Consider the following 22,444-nt stretch of genomic DNA (forward strand, 5'->3'; position numbering starts at 1 on the left):
GTAGCCTTTTACCCCCCCCCCCCAAACACACACATAGCGCTCACTCACACTCCCCCACGGGTCACAGAAGTTACAGGAAAAACACGCTGAATGATGGAGCTGAAATTGGAAGACATTTGTCACGGTCTGCGTGTGACCGTAGGGATGAGGAAAGTAAGCATTGGTAAGCATTGTCAGGCAAACTACTGAATACCGTTGCTGCTAGTGATGTGCGAATCATGAACGAGTTGTTCAATACTCGAGAATCACTTTACTGACTCGTGAATCATGATTCACAAGCCCAACTGACTCATTCACTGACTCATTCCTGTTGCTAAAACTAATTTATTTAGTAGAAATATATCTAGCTTATAATTGAAATTGTGTGGAAAAAAACAACAGCCAGTTTCTTAACAAAAACATTTCTGCTCTGAACTGGAAAAAAAAAAAAACCCTGAGTAGAAGCTCACATCAAGACAATAGCTCCTCAGTTCACAGTAGCATCGCTCAGCTAACATGCAAACAGCACATTTGACTCACTCACCCCCTCTCTCCTGGCTCACAGCTTCTTCTTCTTCTTCTTGGTCGGCAACCAATGCTAAGGAGCATTACCGCCCCCTGGCTCACGGCTCAGTGGACATTTAGATGAGAAAATATATATTTGACACATTTGAGGAAAATACTAATAAAATAAAAAATAAATAAATAAAATAAATGTTCCCTTTAGAAATCTTAAATTTTTTGCTCTATAAAAATAGCTGTTTTTCTGTTTTTCAATCACTCATCTTAGCAGTAGGATTTACATGAAACTGGAATAGCTTTATGCATACTTTTTTCCACACTGACTTTCAGGCTTCTTTAAATTCAGCCATTTGTAGGTAGATACATTTTCATCATACAATGTGCATCCTTCTGTTCCTAACTCATTACCTAGTGCATATCATTATAGATATCCAGCATGAATTTTTAGAGACCGCATGTTCCTTTATTTTCTGCATCTGCACAAGCTTTTTTTGACAGGAAATCTTCAATCCATATAAAAGGCCAGTGATATGAAAAAGAGAGGGACGTCTGATAGGAGCTTAAAAAAAAAAAATAATAATAATAATATTAAAAGAAAGAGACTAAATCACTGACAAGTGTTAGAGCTTCGTTTTATTTCCAGCAGTGTATGTGTCATTAGGTTTCCTGTTTTTGATCATCCAGAAACAAACATGGTTTTACAACGTTCAAGTAGTGCCTTTTGTTCAGAATATTTTGTAAAAAATGGTGTGTGTGTGTATATATATATATATATATATATATATATATATATATATATATATATATATATATATATATATATATATATATATATATATTATAAACAATGACATGTGATGAAGGTGAAAAGCTCTGCTGGTTTCATCTGTTTCTATAGTCCCAAAACACTAGTTATTACAGTTACACATTATTCACATTTCTTAAAAAAAATTCTATGCTTAATAAACACTGGAGAACTTTTTACAAATATCTAATAAATTATACTGAAAAAGAATCTGAAGAAATTCTGCAAACATGATTTATGACAAAACAGTGACATCTTCTGGCCATGTTTATGACAGCAGGACAGGCAGTGTTATTTCTATTCATGTTTAACTGTGAAAAACTGAAGAAGAAAAGTTTTTATTTCAGTCAAATTTAATGCTGTATTTTTTGTATCTTAACAAAATTTGGTCTTTTGGGCACTCAGTCCTATTTCCTGGGAATGAACTTATGTGAACCCTTTAGATAAACAGCAGCCAATTTCAATACAGTGGGTAACAGGAACTAAATGGGCTCTTTGTAGACTGCATCAGAACACAAAGCAGAAGAAATGGGATCTAACATTATTTGATGTAATTAATGACAGTCACAGTTCTTCACTGCAGTACAATGAATATTTCAAAGGCAGTTCCTGTTGCATTATCTGGTTGGATGGTAGGTAATCTGATTACCAACCACCAGGTCACATGTAAACTACATTTCAGTGTGTTGCACTCCTCTGTCAGACATGGCAGGTATAATATTACTGTTTTATTACATCACTAACATAAATTTAAAAACAACACATCATTGTGCCGCTGGCTTACATGCGCCCCACAGCAGACCTGATCTGCTCCAGCTGTCAGAACAGACTCTACTACAGTCAGTTACTCTGGTTTTCTCTTTAATAAAATGCAGATCTGGAGCAAATAAAACATCTGTTGGGGTTAACTATGTCTGAAACAGGAGGTCTGAAAGATATAGGCAGTAAAACCAGTGAAATCTCCCACTTCTCCAGATTTGATCACTTCTTTAGAGTCTGAACAGACAGAGATAAGATCAGGTCCATGTTAAAAAGTATCCAGAACTGGAGACCAATTGCCAGTGTAAACCCAGTTTGTGGTGTTCATGGCAATTGTCATGTCTGGTTACTCTGACACTTTGACCCGAAAAGTGACGCGACCCAGAAATTTGTCTCGCTCATCATCATTGCGGAGGTTAGAACCCTCAACTTTACACTCCACCGTCTGCTCGATGTTATAGTCTTCTTTTGTGAACAATAACTTGACTGCAACAAGCGGTTGCACGTAGTCAGGCTGTAAACGGAGAGAGAGGTTGTTAGCTGTAGCTCATAGCCATCTTCTTGGCTTAACCTCATCTAACAGGAGTCTTCTGCAGCCTTTGCCAGCAATTTTATTGAAGTTATCCAACTAAAAATATGGCTGTTGTGTAGTTAATTGTACTGGCAGACCAATCCAAGAAGTCTGAGCTCCAGTTTTCCTGAGTGGTGAACTGTATGGGAGAGAATTATTCAGCTAAATAACACCTTCAACTTACAAACCCAGTCTTGAAAACTGGCCAAAAGGATAACTTCAATCTTCGGCATAAAGCTGGAAAACTGAGCATGAATAACACTATGCACGCCTGCCACCTCTGCTGAGAAAGCCATGTACTTAGTAAATCAGAACTCAAAGAAAGTTTGGGAGGGTTAGGTTACAGACAGCCTACAAAGACTTCATCATCTACTGCATAAATTAAGGACAAGACCAAATTATGTTATTTGCTACTCGCTCCCAAACCACAAGATAAGATAACTTTCTGAATGAATTTCTTTAATTACTTCTTCTAAACCATCAACATGTTTTTTAGACTCCACAAAGAAGTCCTACCATTAGTTAATCCTTCAATCTTAAATATGATCATCCCATCTCTATTAATGGGCTACATACTACAGGCCTAAAAGCTGCCAGTAATTAAAAATCTATCACTTCACCCAGCTCACCAAGCTTTATATTATGTCAAAAATTCTTGACAGAGTATTTGTGAAACAGCTAACTGATCAGAAACCCTTTCTTTGAGTTTCTATCACGGTTCAGAACTTTCAGTACAGAAACAGTATAGTCACTGTTACAAATGATGTTTTTGCCTCTGGCAGTGGAGTGAACTGTGTGCTTGTCCTGCTAGAGTTCAGTGCAGCATTCGATACAATTTACCATAGTATTTTACATTCTTACAACGATTAGAGCATGCCTTAGGTATGAAACCTACTGTGCTGCAGCGGTTTGTTAATTCATATCGATTGGCTTTCTTCATTGGCTCCCTATTAAATCCAGAATTGAATTTAAACTCCTTCTCATATGCTCAGTCGTGAATAATTAAGCCTGATCTCATCTTAAAGACTTCACAGTAGCGCATCACCCAAATACAGTACTTTGCTATCACTGGGAACCACAAGTACGATGGGAGCCAGAGCCTTCAGATTTCAGACCCCTCTTTGTCTGCTGCCATAGGCCTAGGCTGCTAGGGGCTTCCCGTGATGTATCGTTTCTTCACTCACTGTGTTTTTATATACATCTCTGCATTTAATCATTGGTGATTATTAAGTTATGGCATTTGTTATGTCTTCCTCCCACCAACCCCAACCAGTGGCGGCAGATGGCTGCCCATTTCAATCTCCCTTCAATCGGCCAGTCCCTGTCACCAAGCTGAAATTCCCAGTCTTATCCATCTCCCCCATCATTCCAATAGCCTGGTCATTTATGTTGATCTAGAGATCAATTGCAGTCATTCTAACAGAATGATTGCATTTACCCCTCTTACCCCTCTGCAGCCTCCTCCTTGTAAGCTTGCAGCTCTTGCAGCAAGACACTAAAAAATAATTAATTTTCTCATGAAATGCATTTTAACTCCGTGAGATTTTATTCCTCCCTTCAGCTCAGTCTTGGGTTCTGTTTGAGTGATTGTGATAAAAGTTGTCATTGTTGTACTTAAAATTTGTAAACCTTGCCTTAAACTGCAGGCACATTCCATGTAAGGTTCTGGTTTCTTTATTTGGTAAGGAATGTTTACTTCCTGCCCTTTATGGGCTCACCTTTGCTTGTATATGGTGGACCATTAGATTTCAGGCTTTTTCACTGCAAATTGGAATTCCTCATGCCTCTTATAGGCATTTCTTCTGAGAACTGACAAATCAATTCGTATAACTGTGTATGGACTTTCTTGGCATTTCAGGCCTTCGCAATGTTGCTAATCCTCAAATGTTTCATACTCCTTTAGGCCATGGTAAGATTGGTTCTCTTTTCTTTGAGGGTCCTGCTTTAATTCTGTATACAATAAATTGTGTTCAGTTTAATTAAATTCAGTTTTATCAATATAGCGCCAAATCACAACAACAGTCGCCTCAAGGTGCTTTATATTGTACAGTAGATCGTACAATAATACATACAGAGAAAAACCCAACAATTATATGACCCCCTATGAGCAGCACTTTGGCGACAGTGGGAAGGAAAAACTCCCTTTTAACAGGAAGAAACCTCCAGCAGAACCAGGCTCAGGGAGGGGCGGGGCCATCTGCTGTGATTGGTTGGGGTGAGAGAAGGAAGACAGGATAAAGACATGCTGTGGAAGAGAGACAGAGTTTAACAAAATTAAATGCAGAGTGATGTATAAACACAAGGTTACTGAAGAAGAAAAACTCGATGCATCATGGGAATCCTGAGCAGCCGAGACCTATGGCAGCGTCAGTTCCTACAAATGATCTCTCCTTATGGTTGTTGTGATTTGGTGCATTACAACTAAAATTAAAGGTAAATATTTAAATAAAGCTTAGCAACCTGTATCAAATACTATTCTTGTATTCATTCCTTGTAGGTTAAGTAAACTTTGACGCTTCAAAAATAGAAGTATTGTCAAAGTGAGAGGAAATCTGTTAACCTTAAAGTTGCTCTGACATTTTCCTGCATAAATAGAAAAGTAGAAATAAATCAGATTTTTTTTTTTTGCTACATAAAAATACTTCTGAATAAGTACTCAGCATGCAATATTTACTCACGTGAGACTTCTTCCCATAGTATGGAAAAAACATCTTATCCAGACGACCCTCAGACGGAAAGTACTGCATCTGCAAGGAAGTGGCTCTCTACGAGAGAGTGAGGCACATATACAGTTCTTCAATTTAATAGTTCGAAAAAGTAATTTCATTTACTACGGAAACCTTCTAATTTGCACTTCTAAAAATGTGGTGAATTCTCCTTTTACGTTTCTCCTCTGCTTCACAGGTGCACCATGGGATATTTGCATGTTGTGGGTTACCTTGGCAGTGCAGTTGATGTAGGGATCTCCTTCTGGTTTCAGGCCGATTACCTGCAGACAGGTTTTTAATTAGTATTCACGCAAGTCATTTTTGGCTTTTTTAAAATCAACAAGTGCTTCACTGACCCGGTTCAGCTTGATTATGATGCAGGGTTTCCCCTCCTTAAACCCAAAGCTGGGGTCAGGCAAACCAGAACACTGACGCAGTGTACTTCGTTTAAACTGACAAACCTTCTTTATCGGCTCATTGTCCTGTGTAGTGTATTCGCCCACCATACACAAGTCATTACGCTCCTGAATACTGTCATTATAACCTGAAGAGGAAGAAAGACAAAATGAGGCTTGTATGTCTGAGCAGGGGCAGAGTCGACACTACCGTATTAGACAACACACAGTAAAGTCGATCAACTCTAGATCAGGGGTGGGCAACTCCAGGCATCGAGGGCCGGTGTCCTGCAGGTTTTAGATCTCACCCTGGGTCAACACACCTGAATCAAATGATGAGTTCATTCCCTGGAGAACCATAAGACATGTTGAGGAGGTCATTTAGCCATTTAAATCAGCTGTGTTGGATCAAGGATAAATCTAAAACCTGTAGGACACCAGCCCTCCAGGCCTGGAGTACCCCACCCCTGCTCTAGCTCTGATCCTACAAACCCATCCATCCATTTTCTTCTGCTTATATGGGGCGAGGTCACGGGGGCAGCAGCCCAAGCAGAGAAGCCCAGACCTCCCTCTCCCCAGCCACCTCCTCCAGCTTATCCGGGGGAACACAAAAGCATTTCCAGGCCAGCCGAAAGATATGATCTCTCCAGCCTGTCCTGGGTCTGCCCCGGGGCCTCCTCCCGGTGGGACATGCCCGGAAAACCTCGCTCATGAGGCGCCAGGGGATGTCAGATGCCCAAACTACCTCAACTGGCTCCTTTCGATGTGGAGGAGCAGCAGCTCTACTCGGAGCCCCTCCCGGATGGCCGAACTTCTCACCCTATCTCTAAGGGAGAGGCCAGCTGTCCTTCGGAGGAAGCTCATTTCCGCCGCTTGTATTCGCGATCTCGTTCTTTTGGTCACTACCCACAGCCCTTGACCACAGGTGAGGGTAGGGACGTAGATCGACCGGTAAATTGAGAGCTCCACTTTTACACTTGGCTCTCTCTTCACCACAACAGACCGGTACAGCGTCCGCATCACTGCAGCTGCTGCAACAATCCATCTGTCGATCTCCCGCTCCCTTCTCCCATCACTCATGAACAAGACCCCGAGATACTTGAACTCTTCCACTTGGGGCAGGGTCTCGTCCCTGATCCGGAGTGGGCACTCCACTCTTTTCCGGCCTACAAACCATTTCACTTTATCAATATTTCTTTGATTTATCGGTCAGCCTTCTGCCAGTGTAGCTCAGGACTCTTACATGAGCTTCTTCATCCGTCCTGTTGGAATTCTTTTGTCTTTGAACATGTTTCATACAGTTTTGAATCACTGCAAGCACATGTAATTCAGACAGCCACAGAGCTTTATCAATCCATGATACTGCCTGCATTGTGTTTCACAGATGGATGGCATGTTGGCTGTGAGCATGCAGCTATCCAACCTCAGATGTGCTGCAGTGTTTATGTGAAAAGCAATGTTTCTTCTGTGGTTTACATACATTAACACGACTTTTCAGGGTTGTTTGATGCTGTCTGCTGATCTGATCTTCCTGCGCTGTATATAGTTTCTCAGTTTTTACCAGAGTGTGTGCTCAGTTCAGGTAAAATTATTATAGTACTGTTAGGCTTAATTGGCTTCCGTCAAAATGTACATCATCATACTCAAATCCTTACTCTGACATATGTGACTGGAACTAAACACCTAAATGAAGAGGCAGAGCTCAGAGTACATCATGAGTGGACTCACTGATCCACCTCACCAGGATCTACAGCAGAGGTGGAGCCAGACACTTTATACACCCGGGGCTTAGCCACCTGCTTCACGTGGCTGCTAGGGACATTGATGAATACACAGACTCAGTCTGCGGATTTATCAGGACATGCGTGGAAGATGTCGTCCCATCCAGAACAGTTAAATCCTTCCCAAATCAAAAACCCTGGATTAACGGAGATGTTCGCGCGGCACGGAGCACCACCTTTGCCTCCGCGAACACATCGGACTACAAACACGCACATTACCAACTCCGGAAGACGATCAAAGCAGCCAAACGTGAGTACAGGGACAGGGTGGAGCAACAGTTTGACAACCCTCGGAGTATGTGGCAGGGACTAAACACGATCACAGACTTTAGAGGGAAAACCAGCACACCGCAGACCACGGCCTCTCTGTGTGAGGATCTAAACGTATTCTACGCTAGATTCGACACAGCGAACACCATGAGACCGGACAGTGTGCGCACCGCGGATGACGTCAGTGCACACACTGTGTCTGAGGAGGATGTGCGGAGGTGCTTCAGGAAGGTGAACGCACGCAAAGCTACTGGTCCGGACGGGATTCCCGGCCGCGTCCTCAAGTCATGCGCGGCTCAGCTGGCTGGAGTGTTCACGCACATCTTCAACCTTTCCCTCTCTCTGTCTGTAGTCCCAGCCTGCTTCAAAATGGCCACCATCGTCCCTGTACCCAAATCCTCCACCATCTCCTCATTGAACGACTGGCGACCTGTAGCCCTGACCCCCATCGTAAGCAAATGCTTCGAGAAGCTGGTCAGGGACTTCATCTGCTCTGCACTACCCGACTCACTGGACCCTCTACAGTTTGCATACCGCCACAACAGGTCCACTGATGATGCCATAGCCCTGACACTACACACTGCCCTGTCACACCTGGAGAAGAGAGACACGTATGTGAGGATGCTGTTTGTAGATTACAGCTCAGCATTCAATACCATCGTTCCCTCAGAAACTGCAGGATCTAGGACTGAGCAGCTCCCTCTGCAGCTGGATCCTTAGCTTCCTGTCTGACAGACGCCAAGTGGTCAGACTGGGCAGCATCACCTCATCCCCCGTCACACTGAACACTGGTGCTCCACAGGGGTGTGTACTGAGCCCTCTCCTGTACTCACTCTACATCTACGACTGCACGGCCACTAACAACTCCAACATCATTGTGAAGTTTGCGGACGACACTACAGTGGTGGGTCTTATCACCAACAGTGATGAAACAGCTTACAGGGAGGAGGTCAGCGCCCTGACCCACTGGTGTCAAGACAACCATCTCACCCTCAATGTCGCAAAGACAAAGGAGTTGATAGTGGACTTCTGGAGGTGCAGAGAAGTACACACCCCCATCACCATCAACGGCGCTGCTGTGGAGAGAGTGAGCAGCTTCCGGTTCCTTGGTGTACATCTGGCTGAGGATCTTACGTGGTCAGTACACACAAACAAAACAGTGAAGAAGGCGCAGCAGCGCCTCTTCTTTCTCAGGAGACTGAAAAGATTTGGCATGAGCCCCCGCATCCTCAGGACCTTCTATCACTGTGCCATTGAGAGCATCCTCACTGGATGCATCACCACCTGGTATGGCAACAGCACCGCCTACAACTGCAAAGCTCTCCAGCGAGTAGTGCGGTGCTCTGAACGGATAATTGGAGGTGAGCTTCCCTCCCTCCAAGACATCTACAGGAAGCGGTGCCTGAGGAAAGCGGGGAGGATCATCAAGGACTCCAGTCACCCCAGCCATAAACTGTTCAGACTGCTTCCATCAGGAAGGAGGTTCTGCAGCATCCGGTCCCGTACCAGCAGACTGAGAGACAGCTTCTTCCATCAGGCCATCAGACTGCTGAACACTTCATAGACACCTCAGCTTCACTACTGGAACTTTAACATTATGCACTCCATACTGTACAGTAACACCACTGTTTTGCACATGTCTCACTCTGTATATTTTATTTTATTTATTGTTTACTCTATTTAATTTGTAAAATATGTGTACACACACACACACACACACACACACGTAGAAAAATATTTAGTATACACATCCAGAAATGCATATACTATTATATATTGTACATATATTTATTAGTTTCAGATGTAGCCATTCTTGTATTTTGCTTGTTTACATTATTGTATTTTGCACAACTCTGTTGCTTGTGAAGCTCGCACACAAGAATTTCACTCACATGTGCTGTACCAATATACCTGCACATGTGATGTGACAATAAAAGTGATTTGATTTGCTCTTGTTCCATCTCTGTTCTGTCCTCATCCTCCTCTCTCTCTCCCCCCCCCCTCTCTCTCTCTCTGCTGACAATCAAGCCAAACACCAACATCATCAAATATACAGTTGAAACCAGATATTTACAAACTCTTCATCTAAAAACACTTTTTTAATTGTAACATCAAATCAGACTAAATCTTTATTTTTTAGATAAATATAAAAACATGTTTGTTAACTTTAAGAGTAAAGAGAGAAACTGTCTGTATTTCTTAATTGTAAATGGCACCAAATTGTATTCAAACTGAGCCACACTTATGGAGCTCCACAATTCTTTTCCTGGTGTTTTGTTAACATCTCTTGATTTTCCCATGTCACAGAAACAGGCTCTGTGTTTTGCCTTATATGCATCCACAGCTGTGCCACCAATTTACTCACATGGACTCTACGAACCAATCAGAAGCTTCTTCAGCTCAGAATGGAATCGTCTGCAGTTTCTTATAATTAACAATATACTTAGTGTACTTGTACTCCTACATTTGATGAAAGTGATACAAAACAGAAGCTCTGTCTCTCTTTATTCTGACATTTAACTAATTCAAAAGATATTTCAATATTTATTTATCTAAAACAAAACAAGTTTACTCTAAATTGATGTTTAACAGTAAAAAAAAAAAAAAAAAAAAAAAAAAAAAAGTTTTTGTTTTCTCCATAAAGTGTAAATATCTGGTTTAAACTGTGAATATACTGCTGTGTGTTGAAATTCCGTTTTTTGCATAGAAATATACTGAACAACATACAAAGCTTAATATATAAAATAACATCTGAGTTTTTTCTGTGAAAGAAGCTCCTTATGTCCATTGTTGTGTTAATCAGTACATAACTGAAACCGGTTTAGAGAGTTTGTTTAGCCGTGGAAGGTAACAACTGAAAATATGAAATAAACACATGTAAGCTAAGACTCTCTAAACAAACAGCATTGTTGTTGTTCGGCTTTTCATTTCGCCATTTATTGATTCACTTGAAGAACAAGTAACGTAATATGGGTCAAGTGATCAGTTTGACATCAATCTTTCGTGATACACCGTCATATTTACATTATTTGTACAGTACGAATGATTTGGTTTGGTACCTGGTAAAACTTAAGCTCTCCTCTGTCTGCCTGGCTGTGCTTCTCCTACAGCAAACTCGCAGGCAGCAGCTCCCCCCTCACTCACATGCGTAAGTGCTGTGCTTAGTCACCTAGTGCCTGAGCTCGGATCATACCAAAATTAGGGGGAATTCACGACTGTGCGCTATGTGTTTTGAATAATGTGTGTAGTTTTTGTTTTACACATTTGTCAGTCAGGCATCTAACTATGAAACAAATTACACTCGAAAGAGACCCTGGGCTTCTGAGACACCGATGATCTACAGAGGGGACGCTGGGATGTTAGACCGGATACATTTCACCAAGTGGTGCAATGAGAGGGAAGGTGATCGAGACTGAATGATATCACATAAATATGATATCCACGTGTCTTTCATGAAGCTCTGCACACAACAGTACATGATGGACACACACAGACAAACCCATGCGTCCAGCACACAGTCATTTGTATTTTATTTATTTTATTTTCTTCAAGCAATATTGAGAGTGATCTATTAAATGTACCAGTCATATTCACTGACATGGAAAATGTGCTACAGGAACACTAACATTGAAATGTGTGTAAAAAAACATTTTGCTTTTCAACCTAAATTCTTAGTCTGAGAACGAACATTAGGTAGCTTAATGGTTCAAGCTCATGTCTGAACACATCTTGGTCCTTTTCTTCCTGGAATAAGCAAAGTCATTTGCAGGAGTACTTCTATAATTCACCCTTACTTCAGCTAGGTTTTGGGCATAATGTTAGCACAGAGGTTCACTGATGTTCTACAGGGAGGGCCATTTATATGGATACACCATAATAACATGGGAAGGGTTGGTGATATTAAAGTCCTGTTTGTGGCACATTAGTATATGTGAGGGGGCAAACTCCTCAAGATGGGTGGTGACCATGGTGGCCATTTAGAAGTCGGCCATCTTGGATACAACTTTTGTTTTTTCAATAGGAAGAGGGCCACGTGACACATCAAACGTATTGGTAATGTCACAAGAAAAACAATGGTGTGCTTGGTTTCAACGTAACTTTATTCTTTCATGAGTTATTTACAAGTTTCTCTTTGTTCACAGCCATTGATATGTCGAAGAGGTTAACACGTGAGGAGCGGGTCGAAATTGTGTTGATATCTGGTGAACGCAGTAACCGGGTCATTGCAGCAGATTTCAATGCAAGACACCCTACGAGACCACCCATCTCCCATGCTACAGTCATCAAACTGCTTGCTAAGTTTCATGAAACCGGTTCAGTGTTGGATTTGCCAAAATGTGGACGCAAGAAAACTGTCACTAATGAAGAAACATCAGTGGCTTGTCCTAGCTTCATTCAGCAAGAGCCCACAGCGTAGCACTCGCCGCATGTCACTGGAGAGTGGCATTAGTCAAACATCTCTCCGGCGGATATTAGCTACTCACAAATGGCACCCTTACAAACTCCAGCTACTGCAGCATCTCAACGAGGATGACCCAGATTGGCGCACACAATTTGCAGAATGGGCAAAACAAAAATTGGAACAGGACCCTCAGTTCACGCAGAAGATTTTGTTCAGTGATGAGGCAAACTTTTATGTGAAAGGTGAAGTTAACAACAGTACTTTTGAAATGGTGCCGGTGCTTAAACTGTGCTCGAACCGGTGCTCGAACCGGTGCTTAAAGAATGAAGAACACAAACTTTGTCCAAAAACCTCTCGTTTAGCTGTTTTTTTGTAAAAAGATAACAATGAAGATTAGATCAAGTTTTGACAATTCCAGAAATCCCGGAAATGAGTTTGGAGACTCTGTGTGGTGGTTTACATGTTGTACTCACTTTGCAGGAGGTTGTGCAACTGTTGCATGTAATGTTTGTAGTTTTCTGGGTCACTGCGGTTGAAAGTAATTTCAACTGCATGAGGACGAATCACCAAACCTGCAACAAAATCAAAGTCATTACTGAAATTTTAAAAAATGACCATAAGTAAGGATGAGTGGCAGTAGGGTGAAACAGGAAATGAAAGCACCTGGACTGGCCACTCGATCCTGATGTCGGGGCACATTTTCGTCAAGCGTCTGCAACATCACCCACATGGTGAGAGAAAACATTCCCCCCAGGAAACCATAAAAGATGAGGTAGAAGAGGAGGATGAGACCTACAGAGAACATTCAAATGTTACTTTGTTTCACTGTTGTGGTTAAATAGACAGCAAGAGAATAGCCATTGTTGACTATCAAAAATACTATGGAAACCAGTACCCACAGTTAAAGAGTGATTATAGAAAAGAATGCCTTTATTGTCACTGTACGATTGTACAGTGAGATACAGATCATCTCATACTCAGTGCAAGGGGGGGGGGGGGGGGGGGGCAGTTCTGCTGCTCTATATACACATATGGACATTGTAAATTTGTACATTTTATTTATATATATATATATATATATATATATATATATATATATATATATATATATATATATATATATAAATAAATAAAATGTACAAATTTACAATCAGGTGTAAAAGACAGAAAAGAAAAAGTAAATAAATAAATAAACTGGGTTTTGTATATACAGTTACCGGTGATTGCACATAGAATTTAGTATTACACAATGGTGATTTATGGAGGGAACTGGAAAAATGTGGGGGTGGGGCTGTGCTATCGGTGCATGTGTTAGCTCAGGATGGTTATGGCCTTTGGAAAGAAACTGTTCTTGAGTCTGTGGGTCTTTGTGCTGATGCACCTGTAGCGCCTCCCTGAGGGAAGCAGGCTGAACATGTTGAAACCAGGGTGGGAGCTGTCCTTGATGATGTTTGCTGCTCTGCTGAGGCAGCAGGAGGAAAAAATGTCCATCAGGGAGGGGAGAGGGCAGCTGATGAGCTTCTGTGCTGCCTTAACTACATTCTGAAGCCTCACTCTACCCGCCTTAGTGCAGCTGCCCTACCATACCGTGATGCAGTTTGTTAGCAGGCTCTCAATGGATGAGCAGTAGAACATCAGACGCCCGCTGAGATGTTGTCTCTCCAGGAGATGTCAGCAGAGATGAGGACACCAAGGAACTGGAAGGTGTGGACTCTCTCCACACGCTCCCCGTTGATGTAAAGAGAGGCTAAGTCAGTGCTGTGCCTCATGAAGCCGACAATGACCTCTTTGGTTTTCTTAGTGTTCAGTGCCAGGCTGTTCTCTGAACACCAGGCTGCCAACTTCACGACTTCCTCTCTGTAGGCTGCCTCGTCTCCCTTTGAGATGAGGCAGCCTACCGTGGTGTCATCAGCAGACTTGATGATGAGATTGTTGTTTTGGGTTGAACTGCAGTCGTGGATGTAGAGAGAATACAGGAGGGGGCTCAGCACACAGCCCTGTGGGGAGCCGGTGATCAGTGTGCGAGTGGAGGAGAGATGAGGGCGGAGTCTTACAGTCTGGGGCCGGTTTGTGAGAAAGTCCTTTATCCAGGCGCATGTGAGAGGCGGGAGGCCAAGAGTGACCAGTTTGATGATGAGGACGTCTGGGATGATTGTTTTACTGGGACATGCATGTTCTAGGGGACTCAGCACAGAGTGGAGGGCGATGGCGTCTTCTGTGGATCTGTTTGCACGGTATGCAAACTGGTGGGGGTCGAATTCTGGGGGAAGGTAGTCCTTGATGTGCTGAAGGACTAGTTTCTCAAAGCATTTCATGATTACCGGTGTGAGGGCCACAGGGCGGTAATCGTTCAGGCTGGTGATGGGAGACTTCTTCGACACTGGGATGTTTGTTTCTGATTTTAGACAGGATGGGATGGCTGCCTGATCCAGTGAGAGGTTGAAGATTCTGGTGAAGATGAGGGTGAGCTGGTGGGCACATGCTCTTAGCACCTTGCCAGGTACTCCATCTGGACTCCATCTGGCCTTCCTGGGGTTCACTGCTAGGAGCACATGTCTGACATCGTGCTCCGCTACAGTGAGTGGAGCGGTGCAGGAACCAGGTGAGGATGAGAGCAGGGCTGAAGCAGATGAGTACTGCTGTTGTGGCGTTTCAAAGCTGGTGAAGAAGCGATTTATTTCCTCTGGCAGCTGTACATTCAGTGCACTGTTTTCACAGTGCTGCCTTTGTGGTTTATGTCGTCTTGTATGCCCTACCACACCTCCTGTGTGTTGTTGCTCGACAGCTGGGACTCGATGCTTCTTTTATGGTCTTTAATTCCTCTTTTCAGATCGGCTCAAGGAGTGATCGAACCTGGCCCGTTTTTGTTTTGGGAAAACCCGAATGCTTTTGTCCACAGTCACATTTCCAATACAGAACTTGATGTAGTCCAGTAATAATAATAATAATAATAATAATAATAATAATAATGATGGATTGGATTTATATAGCGCTTTTCAAGGCACCCAAAGCGCTTTAAAATACCACTATTCATTCACTCTCACATTCACACACTGGTGGAGGTAAGCTACGGTTGTAGCCACAGCTGCCCTGGGGCAGACCGACAGAAGCGAGGCTGCCATAGCCCCAGTACTGATTCTGTGAAAGTTTCTAGGTTCTGATATTGAAATATGTCCCAGTCTGTCTGTGTGGAGCAGTCCTGCAGTTTGGAGAGATCATTTTCAGGCCAGGTTGTAACTGTCTTTGTGGTGGGCTTGGTACTGCATCTGAGGGGGGTGTAGGCTGGGGAGAGCAGGAGGGAGAGGTCTTCGAACTGGCCGAGGTGGGGGGAGGGATGTGGCATGGAAACATTCTTAACAAAAAAAAACTAGTTCAAGCACATTTTGTTCATACTACTGTACTATATTAGTACATCTGAGTTATTGTGAACCAAAGAAGTCTATACCAGCTGCATAAAACTGCTTACAGAGCCATTTCTACACCTTTATCAGCACCACTTTCTCTGATTCACTTGTAAGTAAAGTTAAATGTGCTTGCACCTCTAGGGCAGGAAAGCAGAAGGGAGTCAGACTGAAGAAACTGAACAGTTGTGCTTGATTTTATGATCTATCGCCCACTTAAACTATTACTTCTGTTCAGGAAAACACAACTTTAATTTGGCATCTTAAAACATGGATAACAACAAAATGACAAAATATATTTTAGCAATAAAATTATCAGCTTGATTAAAGAGCTTGTACCTCCTGGTGGATTAACAATTACAGAAACAGGGGGCTTGGGTCCTGGTTGGTGTGTTGCCGGGGTTGTGGGCGGGTGGGTGCATGGGGGCCCAGCCCTGGAGCAGGGTGCCGCCGGTGCATCGAGCCACCTGGGGGGCTCTTCAACTGGTGGGGAAGATTGTCACATCTTGCAGGAGCTTTCCTCTCCTCAGGGGCTCTCTCTACAGGAGGGGGAGATACAGGAGAGGTGGAGGAAGATCTCAGCCTGGGTGTTTATTGTCTTATGTAGTCTGGAAGAAGAGTGGATGGTGGGGTGGGTGCAGTTTTCTCTGTGGTGGGGTTGGGTGGACTGTCCTGGGCTCTGTGGGGCCGGGGGGCACTGCTGCGCTGGGCCCCGGTCTGGATGGGCCTGGGCCCCCTTTCCCTGGTGGGTCGCGGAGTATGGGGGTGCCTACTGGGGTCAGCGGGGGAGCTGGCCCCAGGGAGGGGTCACTTGCCCCTCCCTTCCTTCCCTCCCCATCTCCAGCTGCCTCCCTCTTCCCGCTCCACCACAACTACCCACACATGCAGGGCCTTGGAGTAGGGGTATGTCACCAGGGTGCAGAGGAGGCCACCCCCCCGTCCCCTTCTGGCTGCCTCTGCCTCAATTTTATCCCACAACTTAGACATTCACATTACTCACACTCTCATTACACATACATATAGGATCTTGGGGGTGGGCACGATACACGGAATCCAAAGTACCATCAGGGTGTACACCCCACCCCTGGCGTCGTTGCCCACCTTTCAATGTTAAATACACGTAGACATTGAGGGCCAGCAGGAGGGACCATGCGCTTACCTGCTGCTCTCTGGCAGGTAGCTCCATGCCCTCCTGGTTTTAAATGCACCTTAGAACACACATGCATCAACACTACAATGAGCGGGTGGAGGGAGGTTTGGAGTCTTCTCTCACCCCCATTCTCTGCGACCTGCTGGAGCGGGGGGGCTAGGAGGAGGAGTTGGCCATCCGACTGCGGTCTGGAGTGTGGGGCCTCCCTGCTGCTGCGGAGTCGGGGCGGTCTGCCTCCCCCCACCGCAGGGAAAAGGGTAACACCACCTGGGTCTGGGTGCAGTTCCCCCCCTCCAGGGGCAAGGGTACCTAGACCCAGGGCTTAGAGTACGCTTGGGGAGTGTGATCGTGTGTACAGCGTCTCTTTATGTCTGTCTCCACGTTGGTTGAGTGTGGAGTAAGTGTATATGAGAGCATGAGGGTGGGAATGGATGTTTGTATATGTGTGTGCCTGTATGTCTGTGTCTATATGTCAGGTTGGGTGTCAGGCGCCACCTCTCTGGGGACATCTTAGGCCCTCCAAGGTATGGAGGCCTATCTCCCCCTACCACCACTTCCCCTGCCAGTGGCGGACTCCCTCAGACATCGGTGCGTTGGTGGTTCTTTGTGTCCGGGGATGGGCGTCCAGGTACACACCGGCTCACTCCTCACTCCTTCTTTCACTCCTCGTTCAAACCGTCTGTCTTCCCTGTCCATCATGTGAGATTTGGCATCTTCAAAGAGTGACCTTTGACCTTCAGATGCAGATGTACAGCTGAGTCCTGTCGAGGTGGCTGTTTGGTGTCTCCAGTATAGAGGTCTGAGCTCTCCTCGCTGCACTGCACAGCTACACTACATTGTTTAGTTTGTGTCTGAGTGTGTGGCTGGGCTAGAAGTACTCTGGGAAGACACTCCTGGCGCAGAGAACTGAAGAAGCTTCTTGGATGAGAGGTGAAACGTCTTCAAGGAACTTAAAGAAGTCCAGACGCTTTTCTTTCCAAGCTCCTTAGACTACGATGACCTGGATGACTGAGAAGCTTCACAGACAAGATGCTCCTGAGTTTCTCTGATAAACCTGATACATGAAGGATGACAATGTTGTTCTGTTTGTCTTTCTTATCCTCCCTAACTGGTGTCTGACCTTCTCTCCTCTGCATATTTGCTGACTTGATAAAAGCTCAATTATGATAACCGCATGTTTTAGGAGCTTAATTTACATGTGTGGATTCCCTCTTTTTCCCTTCAGGCTTAGAGGGAACATTTTCTGCCCGGAGTTGTTGTAGAGTCCTGATTACTCCAAGTTTGTGTTCCAGAGGGTGGTGTAAAGTGTAAAGTGTGCGTGTTAGTCCCCATAGGGAAATAGTTCCTCTGCATTTAACCCATTCACCCAGTGAAGCAGTGGGCAGCCGCCAGTGCAGCGCCCGGGGAGCAGTGTGTAGGGACGGTACCTTGCTCAGGGGTACCTCAGGGTAGCCGTTCAGTGGAGTCGAACCCCCGACCTTCCGATCATGGGGCCACCACTCTACCTACTGAGCTATCCCTGCCCCTGGTGGGAGTCACACACAGGGAAAACATGCAAACTCTTTACTGAAAGAACCTAATGCCACAGGTGCAATGCAGCAATAAAGAAACACAGCTTTTTCATTTAAAAAAAACCAAAACAAAAAACAAACATGCCTTTGTGTAATCTGAAAGAGCTGGACAAGCACAAAGCATCAAACTAGCAATCAGACTTCAGGTGTAGCAGCTATAAGTCTTATAGCCTGATTATTAGGGGTGTGGCAGGGGGATATAACTGTTAGCTAAAAGGAGCTTGCAAAGAAAAGCGTCTGGACTTCTTCAGAACTTCTTCAGTTCAGAACTGAAGAAGCTTCTCGGATGAGAGGTGAAACGTCTTCAAGCAACTTAAAGAAGTCCAGACGCTTTTCTTTGCAAGCTCCTTTGACTACGATGACCTGGATGACTGAGAACCTTCACAGACATAACTGTTAGCTGTCTTCTAGGCTTCATTTTAACTCAAATTTTATTAATACAGCGCCTAATCACAACAGTCACCTCAAGGCACCTTATACTGTAAGGTAGTAATAGATACAGAAAAACCCAACAGTCATATGACCCTCTATGAGCAAGCACTTTGGTGACAGTGGGAAGGAAAAACTCCCTTTTAACAGGAAGAAACCTCTGGCAAGTAACTGATTGGAGTGCCATGTTTTTTTATACACGAAGAACTTTAATGGCCCTAGAACAGACTACTGAGGAACCTGAAATGTGATCATATTCTGGAGCTTTTCCAGTAAACAGGAACTGCTGACTGGTCAATTAAAATTCTTATTATTCAGTTAAATTTGATATGGTGAAGGAATTAAGAGGGGGTGTTTTGTTTGTTTAATTTGGTTGGTAGAGGGGGGGTTTACAGAAACCATACTGGTGTTTGTAAAGAGTTAAATTAGTATGTACATGGGAAAAAAAGAAAAAAAAACTTTTCTAAATAAAAGCTACGCCCAGCTCCTGTATTCACGAGAATACCTGATTTGGCAAATACTTTTCATCAGATGTCTTTCCTGACACAAACTCTAAAGGATCCCTTTTCCAGGATTAAACCAAGATATTGTTTGGTGAATGTGTAAGCCAAAAAAATGAGTTACAAAGTAGTACTTTTGTATGCATTAGAGAGGGTTTACAGTAATTAAAGCAGCATGTATTGTTAAGTTCAGTCTGTTATCTGTGTGTTCATTTTTTTCCTGTCAGGCTGTGTTTTATCAGCTTTGTATCATTATCAGCTCAGACTTCTGCCTAAACATCCAGCATCACTTCGCACTGATGCTGAACAGACTAAGGCCATGTCCACACTAATACGTTTTTGTTTGAAAATGCATCTTTTTCTCTCTGTCCACACTGAGATGGCGTTTTTGGTCAAGGAAAACCGCGTTTTGAAAACGCTCTCCAAAGCAGATACATTTGAAAATCCCATTTTTGCGTTGCAGTGTGGACAGCAAACCCGGAGCCTTTTTGAAAACAATGACACATTTTAGTCATGTGATGCAGTCATGTGACCAATTAAACTAAAATAGCAGAGGGCAATTTACAGCAGTTGTTTTGTCTGTTCTCAATTTTGACAGCCCTATTAAAGATTAATATCAGTCTGCACATGCTCCAGAGAGCTTTTCTTCAAATTCTTTAATTCTCACTCGCTTTTTAAACTTTGTACTTTTGTGTTACTCACAGCAACAACTCCACCTCATTGTTAGTCCTTTAAAAAAAACCTCTGCTTTTCCTCGACGTTTTGCTGCAACGTTTCAAAGAGCCAGTGTTCTGAGAAACCATCCTACTCTGACAAAACGTCCTACCTGCATTATAATTTTGACAGTGACTTGCAACTAAACCTAACCCTACCATAACCATAACCTTAAGAAGTATTCCGGATGGGTGAGAGAAAAAGAAGCTAATTCGGTGTCGGTGTTGTGCGCATGCGCTGCGTCTGCGCAGAAACATTGGGTAGGATGTTTTTTTCAGGTAGGATGGATTCCCAGAACACCTGAAAGTTTATAAAAAGAAAAAAAAAGAAAAAAGAGAAATGAGGCAGGTTGAATCTTCTTATTTTTCACGCATGCGCAGAACTGGAATGTAAGCGTTTTTGGCCGTTTCAATGTGGACGCACACCTCTGTGAAAATGGATGAAAACGATAGTGTGGACGCGGAACGTTTTCAAACTAATTTATCTGGGCTAGTGTAGACGTAGCCTAAATCATTTAAAAATCAACCGGTTTTTCTCACTTCCTGTCAGATAACTCCTGCTCCACAGGGACCTAAAACTAAGGAGCCAAAATGGCTTCCTTCAAACAAGATGAACTTAAGACCAAGGCCCAGGCTCAGATGAAGGAGGATTATTTGGAACAGAGTCATGCTGAGCTGCTCTAGAAAGCCCAAAAATGAGGACATGAAGGTGGAAGTGAGGAGAACAGTTCTGATGAGTTGTGTCTTTGATACTGTTGGCTGTAACCCCAGAGACATTAATTCAGTCACGGTTGCGATGTCATCAGCATTACTGAACTTTTTAAACTGGAAATTTATTAATAAATCCTCAGTGTGTTGATCCTATTTTCATGTTAAGACTGAAAGCTTTTAAAACAGTTTTGTTTTTCGTAGTCACGACGGAACGGACAAACTCTTTTATTAAAATCTTTGCTGGGTTAGGATGATGATCCTAAATCTGCCTCTTAGTCTTTTGTAAATAAATGATAAGTAACGATTTTGCCTCAGTCATGACTGTAGAAATCTTATAAGCAGTCTTCCCTCTGAGCTTCACTCAGACTCATTAAATCTCATCAACGATTAAAATCAATATGAACACGATGGTTATTAAATGTTGTTAGTGTTGAATGTGTGCATTAGTACACAGTGTGTGCAGGCTGTGGTGTACAGCAGCATAAATACTGCAGTATGTTGTAGTACCGTCACAGAGTTGCAGAGGATTTTACATAATTAAACATGAACTCGGCGCGCCTGAGGGCGCAGAGGGTGAATCTGCTTTATTCTGACATCTTCAGCTGTGTTAATGAAAATCACTCATCCGAGCTCACATATTAGCCCGGCTCGGCCCGATCCGGCTCGGCCCACTGTGAAGCTGCGCGCATCGTGACAGGCACCCTTAGCTCAGCGGGATTACAGCCGTGCCCGACCGAGCCGAGTAGGGTCAGACCGGGTCAGAACAGACTTCAACTGTCGGGAAAAGATCAGGTTCTTTGGCCGCCTCTCTTACCCCAGCTGCCAGCGGTTCGGCCCAGAAACTCCCCGGTCCGCGGGTTGTAGATGAAATCCTTCCAGGAATCCTGCTTCTCCTCCTTCTTCTTCTCCATTTTCGCTTCATTCGCTTCTTTCTTGTCGTCCTTCTTTTCCTGTTTCTCCTCCTTTTTCTCTTCTTTCTCCTCCGCCTTCACCTCCTCCTTCGTATTATCCTGGTTCTGATCTTGGTTCGGTTCCTGGGTCTGATCCTGATTTGGTTCCTGGGTCTGGACCTGCGGACTGGACGACATACCGATGCCGGACTAAACTGATCTGGGCTAATCAAGGCTAAACACCAACAGCTGGGATAAACCGATCCGTCGGATCTACGTGAGGAGCCCTGTACGCGCACGCGCAATCACACACACACACACAAGCACATAGGGACTGCTGCAGAACGAGACGCATGCGCAGCACAGAGCATGTGTGAGGGCTGAGGGTCTCCAGTGATAAAGACGATGATGATGATGATGATGATGATGATGATGATGATGATGATGATGAAGATGCACTGTGTTGTGAGAATAGGCTGAGACCATCATCCATCCTAAAGTCTGTCCCAGCTGTTGTGTGTGTGTGTAGGGGGGTTTAATTACAATTAATTCTAATCAGTTAACTCTTACATCCCCAAAAGTTATCACCAATCTAACCATAACCCTACTATCGTGTGATATGGGTTAATATAATGTTAAGTCACCAGTCAGTCTCTGAAGGACGAGGATATTCAGTGTTTTTGTCAATAAAAAATATGCCTGATAAGCCCTTTCACTGTAATTTTTGTATAAAACAATAAAAATAAGCCCTGAAAGAAAAAAATAAGCTGCTCAGAAATAAATTCATGTCAAACCAACATTATATAATCATGTGACAATTGCAGTGGCAAGTAATTGGGCAAAAGCAGGATGATGTCATGCTGTTGTGACACACAGAAAGAAGGAGG

General features: G+C 43.7%; 1 protein-coding gene across 1 annotated transcript; it reads right to left on the bottom strand.

The window, feature by feature from the left end:
- Nucleotides 1-1,113: 1,113 nt before the first annotated feature.
- LOC308401168 (sodium/potassium-transporting ATPase subunit beta-3-like) lies at nucleotides 1,114-21,864 on the bottom strand. The gene is made up of 7 exons (XM_080889285.1): nucleotides 21,482-21,864; nucleotides 12,856-12,984; nucleotides 12,666-12,764; nucleotides 5,701-5,888; nucleotides 5,575-5,625; nucleotides 5,315-5,401; nucleotides 1,114-2,579 (listed from the first exon to the last, which is right to left on the bottom strand). The coding sequence occupies exons 1-7, from the start codon at nucleotides 21,753-21,755 to the stop codon at nucleotides 2,412-2,414; spliced, it is 996 nt and encodes a 331-aa protein (XP_080745411.1). The 5' UTR covers nucleotides 21,756-21,864; the 3' UTR covers nucleotides 1,114-2,411.
- Nucleotides 21,865-22,444: the final 580 nt, after the last annotated feature.

Source organism: Rhamphochromis sp. 'chilingali' (assembly GCF_963969265.1).
Source record: "Rhamphochromis sp. 'chilingali' genome assembly, chromosome: 8".
Lineage (NCBI taxonomy): Eukaryota > Metazoa > Chordata > Actinopteri > Cichliformes > Cichlidae > Rhamphochromis > Rhamphochromis sp. 'chilingali'.

Excerpts from the sequence above, each read along its gene's own strand:
- LOC308401168 (XM_080889285.1), bottom strand. The coding sequence starts at position 21,755 with ATGTCGTCCAGTCCGCAGGTCCAGACCCAGGAACCAAATCAGGATCAG. Across the intron at positions 5,889-12,665 it reads GTTGCACAACCTCCTGCAAA|GTTATAATGACAGTATTCAG; the intron begins GTGAGTACAACA and ends CTTCCTCTTCAG. Across the intron at positions 5,626-5,700 it reads TCATAATCAAGCTGAACCGG|GTAATCGGCCTGAAACCAGA; the intron begins GTCAGTGAAGCA and ends ACCTGTCTGCAG.